The 6,447-nt window shown below is 35.6% G+C and overlaps 1 protein-coding gene across 2 annotated transcripts in view; it reads right to left on the minus strand.

Moving 5' to 3' along the window:
* Nucleotides 1-2,815, minus strand: part of LOC142337471 (enhancer of mRNA-decapping protein 4-like) — a 35,663-nt gene extending 32,848 nt beyond the window's left edge. For both annotated transcript variants that reach the window (XM_075386716.1, XM_075386713.1), the window contains exons 1-2: nt 2,537-2,815; nt 2,221-2,467 (exon numbers count right to left, since the gene is read on the minus strand). In XM_075386716.1, the coding sequence (XP_075242831.1) occupies nt 2,221-2,467; nt 2,537-2,786 (497 nt within the window). In that variant the 5' untranslated portion in view covers nt 2,787-2,815. The remainder of the gene's footprint in view (nt 1-2,220; nt 2,468-2,536) is intronic.
* Between the last annotated feature and the right edge of the window lie 3,632 nt (nt 2,816-6,447).

Below are 6,447 nucleotides of genomic sequence, written 5' to 3' on the forward strand. Positions count from 1 at the left end.
CTTTGGCGTTGGTGCACGTCAAGCAGAGACTTTAGCATATTTGGAAGAGGCTGCTCAACGAGTATGTTCCTTCGCTGACCGAACGACCAAAGTTGACATCTCTGACTCAACTTTGGAAGTGGATGACGTTGTCAGGCTGTGGATCTGGTCGCTGGGACGAGTCATATCGACTTTCACCAGCCCCGATAATATTGCTAGGTCATGACTCGGAGTTAAACTCATGCATGTTTACCCCAAACCCTCTGAAAGGTTAGGGTTAGGTTTTTCGGGCCCCGAGGATGTTAATGCAAATCATTAACTTCTTTCCCCACTGTGATTTTAACACATTTTTTGTAAGTTGATTCTTTTCCCATTGCCGGAAAATAGCCCCAGTTGCCGCATTTGATGCACATCGGGATTGAAACATAACGAAAAAAAGATGAAAGAGATAAATTGACCGATTTTTTTCTGTTTTTTTTTCAGTGCCAAAAAGTTTTCTAATTTCGTGCGAGTTTCATTTGGATTCTAAAACTACACTTGATTCAACTTTTAAACTGAAAGCTAATAAGCTTAATATCGATGTCAGCTAGCAAGCAAACAATCTAATGAACTTTGAGAACCTAATTCACAATGACTTAATGACCGGGCTTTATCGGTTTATCCCGTTTCTTTTGATTTTGATCTTTTGACTTTGACAGTATTCACCACATTGCGTAATTGAGTAACTGACTAGAATTTAAAATCCATTCAGTTGAAACAGTAAGTGAAATAAGTCAAAGTCAAACGTGAATCGTAACTTATGTAAAACGAAAAACGTGCTCAAAAAAGTATTTCCACACTAAACAAAAGACCGGACCTATGACTGAATTAGGAAAACCATTTCCAAAAAAAAATCAGAAAAAAGTTTTAAAATAAACAAAATCAAAGTTAAAATGCCGCATGTGAACGAAAAACCAGTAGCGAGAAATGAAAATTTGGTTCAAACAAAAAACGCGGCCTAGAATGAACTCTGAATGGATTGAGAAAACCATTAAGAAAAAAATCCGATCCAAAAACTTGGATCCGAAAATTAAAAATCAAAGTGAAATTGCCGCACGTGAACAAAAAATCACTAGCAAGACAGCGAATTGTTGTTCAAACAACGTTTTCTCACTCTTTAAAATTGGAGTAAAAAAATTTCACGACGCAAAACCACTCGCTTTCCCGCTCGACTTCCTGTTTCGGCGTGACCAAAATCACTACTCCAATTTGAATTCAAAAATCATGAAAATGTGTGAACAGATCTTTAAAAAAGTCAGCACTCCAATACAATTCAAATTCTTTGAATTGTAAAAATGGAGAGCGACTAAATAATAGCCGTTGGGAGGCTGACGGTGGCTATTAATCATTCGATTTAATGAAAAAATGTTAAGAAAAATCTTTCAAGTTATTCAGTGGGCATAACCTGTCAAAATAATCAGTGTCATTTAAATCATTCACCAAATAGGCAGTACACGTTTTACGACATGAGGGAGAATCTAAAAGATGTATACTCTACGTACGAAATATTGAAAAACTGGAAATGTTTATTGATGTTAGACGTAAACTACGAAAGTGAAACCAAACAATTTGAGACTTTACAATTGAGAGACAATTGACCATTCCCAGTGGATAAGGAGCAGAGTCATCGTTATATTGTTTGCCAGGTTTCAATACATATGGTTCCTCGGAAAAATAAATTGTCTGTTTTTGCTCAAATACGTGCACATATGAGGGTCTTCATTTAAATTAATCGACTTTTAAGCAAATTCCAGTTGCCCACAGCACGGCGACCAGTTTGAATTTAAGCACTGAAGAGAGCTTCTTGTCGCTACACCATGTGCCAAAATTCACATTTATATGGGCATCGGCAAAAATATTTGATGACGGATAAATTTGTCCTCATCATTTGATGACAAACGTTCTCAGACGCTATAATAATGTTCAGATTATTTGTTGCTCTATATGGTTTTATAACGAGTACAGTATAACGCTTCCTAAAGAATTTCTTCTATCTGAAGCCATAATGTTTTGCCTGTATCTTATAGCTGAGCTTTGAGTTTAAAAAAGGAAATGATTCTCAAGAATCAATGATAAAAGCGATAGAATGGAGATAGGCCTGTAATTCTCAACATAATTCCTCGCGTTTTTATTAACGTAAAATACGTTAGAAAGATGAAGAAAAATGGCAGATATATATTCATTCAACGCTAAAAAACGTACCTGTGATTATCTGAAGAAACTGTTTCGCCACTTTTTACACTCCACAGAATTGTGAAATCTAGAGTCGAACCACCTTTACTCTTCAGCTCCCAGATGCTGAAATTGCCCATGACATCCACAGCTCCAAGCACTACATTGGAATGCGATGCGAACGCCAGGTCGCATATGTTATGAACGAAATTTTTTATCAATGTTTTGCTCCCTGTGCTTCTATTCATGATCCGAATGCAGAAATTAGTTTGTAGACCTGTATCAAAGAAAAACATTAAAAACTAATCAGCAATATTTCACTCAATTGATCAGAAGGGACTATCACCTCTCAAGGCATAAGCAAAAAATTCCGAATTGGAAGTCACCAGGTTTCCGTTGTGGTATTTTTGCTCCCAGTCGTATCTGGTCAAATCGCGGGCAAAAATCTTCCGAGAAGCCTGTGAACCCGGCACTGTAGTCGAGTATATAACGACATTCTCTGCAAGGACCTGTTCATTAGTAGCATCATTTCCTGATGTGAAGTTTACCTTCAGCTCCTTCAGAGGCAGATTATGTGTTAATAATTTCACATCCATAATCAAACCTTAAATTTTATTCTCAAAGTTAGATTTATAACAGACAAGATTGATTTTGATAGCTCCGCATATCAATGTTATGTTTTATGATGAACAGTTCACAAATAGATGAGTAAACTAACAGCCTCCTTTTTCCAACAACAGCTCCCATTGAAGCCATAATTAGGCCCTGCCTAAGTGTCCTAGATGAGTCATGTTTGTGATGATTCAAAACCTGTAAGGAGGGCCTCCAATAAGCGGCAAATTTTTTCGCGTACTCCCAGGCGCGGAATCTGGAGGCGGTGAACTTCATCAACTTGTCGCTACCCGGAGCGTATTATTCAACACGCCTACAACTTCATCCTGGCCGAAAGTACCTTCGAAGTAAAAGTCATTTTCATCGGTGGTAACGACCTCTTCAACGGGTTCAAACCATCCACCAAATCCACCCAGAAAGTTGCCCAAGACCTTATTGAGCTAGCTGACTTAGTTTGCAAGAGAACAAAGAGCAGCGATAAGAAAATAGATTGAGAGCGAAAGAAGTCAACATCTTTTGAGCGAAAGCAGAGAAAATCGCCGAAGGTCAACCCAATAGTCGAGCGGAAATAGTCGAGCGATGGTAGTTTTTTTTGAAACATGTAAAATACTCAGACTATAACCCTAAGGTTAGATATCTACATGCTCTAAAATGTTAAATAATTTAATCAGCGTTGTTATTAATATAATAATCTTCAAATTGTACTTTCTTGCGTTAATCGAGCAAAAACTCGGTTAAAACATTTTTACAGCGAGTTTTACTGTTAAAAGTTCTCATTGAAGAGGGCAATTTGTTCCATTTTTGAACGCTTTTCAAGATTAAAGATTTGTTACTCCACTTCGTTTTCAATTTCATTTTTACAATAATTTGATTTGTTCTCTTGTTGTTTACCGTTATGGTGACTAATAAACATTTCAAAATTTTCGGACGTTTCCCATTGTCTTATATCTTTCTTTAGCTTCATTAGGCTAACTTTTGAGATAAACAATTTGGCTGGCAAGATACGATACTGAATGAGAAGATCAATGGAGTGGTCAAAATTTTGACGGAAATAACAAACTTTTAATTCCCAGTCAATTTTATCCCCTGTTTATGCGGTTTATGTTTTGCACTGTAAGAGTTTGAAGGAATACTCCACTGAAAGAAAGATCAAAGAGTACATCTGACTTGAAAACATCAATTCTTACTTTCGAACGTATTTGATTTTTTACAAGATACAAAGAACGAATTGCATTAGCCATTTTGGCGACTAGTAAACATTTCAAAATGTTGCTTAAAATTGAGTTCAGGTGATTTTCAAAGGTTAGTTCGGAATGAATTTGTACTCCCAGATAACGGCATGCATGAGCTGTTTTGATACTTTCGCCCTGAAAACTCTGGATCCGAATTAGTGTGATTTGTAAAGTATAACTTCTCTGTTTTATAGGCATTTAAAGTGAGTTGATTCTCACTTTCCCATGTACTTGTCTGTTTATTCTAATACTTTTCCAATTTTTTGGGGAATATTTTCATTACTTTCAAATTTGCATATTATACTAATGTCATCCGCAAATTGAACAACATCATTTTCACCTTCCAGCTTTTCAGAAAAATCGTTGACATATAACAGAAAAATAAGAGGTCCCAGCTCAGTTCTTTGTGGAACACCATGATAAATAGTTATTTTAACTGCTAAGCCAATACCCAGTTTTACGAGTTTCGAGAAAAGAATTGAGAAGGTTGTTGATTGAGAGATGTTGAAATTTTCAGCTTTCTTGAGAAAGATGTCATGTGAAAATGAATTGAAAGCTTTTGCAAGATCTAAGAACATAGCACCTGTGTCGGTATATTCCTTATTTCCTATTATTTTTTCAATAAAATAAAGCACAACATCAGTAGACGACTTTCGAGATTGGAAACCTAAGTATTTTTTGTTCAAGAGCGCAAGTTTTTCAAGATATTGCACTAACTGATTAAGTAAAAGCCTTTCAAAAACTTTTGCAAAAGTTGGTGTTACAGAAATTGGGCAATAATTAGCTACAACAGAAACATCTCCTTTCTTGAAAATTGGTGTGATGTGTGCATCCTTATGAATTGTTGGAAAAACTTTCTCTTGAATACAATCGTTAAATATAATCCCAAGATGCGTCCAAATACCACATTTTCCGGATTTCAATGCCCAAGCATTGATATATCCCGGCCCTGGTGCTTTGTTGTTGTCTAGATAATCAATAAATTTATAGATTTCCCTCAAAATAAAAGGTCTAAAACTAAACTCTTGAAAACTTCGCTCTATTTTTTTGACATTCAATGGAACAGTCTGCCCTCTCTAGATGCCCATTTCGGTAAAAACTCTGTTAAAAGCGTTACATATTGATTTTTTGTCTTTCGTTTTTACCATTATATTCAAATTCCAGTGATGTTTGGACTGTTGTTTTTCCTTCAAATTTTTTTCTGAATGAATTTCCATTTCGTTTTTAAGGTTTCAATCCTCTTAAAAAAATCCTCTAAAAATTGACTTTGTGCTTCTTTAACTTTCGATTTACAAGGTTGCGATACCTTTTAAATGACACAAATGATTCAGCACTTTGTGTCAATTTGTAGTCATTGAAGTAACGACGTTTCTCAGCAACTAAAGGTTGAATTTCTTTTGTCACTCAAGGTTTTTCTGAAGTAGTCTTTATATTAGAAACTATTATCTTCTCTGTTGGTGCGTTTTTCTCGAGTATTGTCAAAAAATTCTGTTAAACTCTGCAAACATTTCATCACAAGTTTCTTTATTGATAAACTTTTCTCCAATCTGCAAGAGCCAGATCTCTATTAAATTTTTCATCAACAAAGTTTTTTATATCTCCTTCAATAAATTACTTTTGTTTTTCATCTAACGAAAAAGTTTGCTCTGAAAAAATGGAAATGATTCTCAAGAATCAATGATAAAAGCAAAAGAATGGAGATAGGCCTGTAATTCTTAACATAATTCTTCGCGTTTTTATTAATGTAAAATACGTTAGAAAAATGAAAAAAAAATGGTTGATATATATTCATTCAACGCTAAAAAAACGCACCTGTGATTATCTGAAGAAACTGTTTCGCCACTTTACAATCCACAAAATTGTGAAATCTAGAGTCGAACCACTTTTACTCTTCAGCTCCCAGATGCTGAAAGTGCCCATGACATCCACAGCTCCAAGCACTACATTGGAATGCGATGCGAACGCCAGGTCGCATATGTTATGAACGAAATTTTTTATCAAAATTTTGCTCCCTTTGCTTCTATTCATGATCCGAATGCAGAAATTAGTTTGTAGACCTGTATCAAAGAAAAACATTAAAAACTAATCAGCAATATTTCACTCAATTGATCAGAAGGGACTATCACCTCTCAAGGCATAAGCAAAAAATTCCGAATTGGAAGTCACCAGGTTTCCGTTGTGGTATTTTTGCTCCCAGTCGTATCTGGTCAAATCGCGGGCAAAAATCTTCCGAGAAGTCTGTGAACCCGGCACTGTAGTCGAGTATATAACGACATTCTCTGCAAGGAGCTGTTCATTAGTAGCATCATTTCCTGATGTGAAGTTTACCTTCAGCTCCTTCAGAGGCAGATTATGTGTTAATAATTTCACATCCATAATCAAACCTTAATTTTTATTCTCAAAATTCGATTTA

Source organism: Convolutriloba macropyga, chromosome 4 (genome assembly GCF_964194025.1).
Source record: "Convolutriloba macropyga chromosome 4, txConMacr16.3, whole genome shotgun sequence".
NCBI classification, from domain to species: domain Eukaryota; kingdom Metazoa; phylum Xenacoelomorpha; order Acoela; family Convolutidae; genus Convolutriloba; species Convolutriloba macropyga.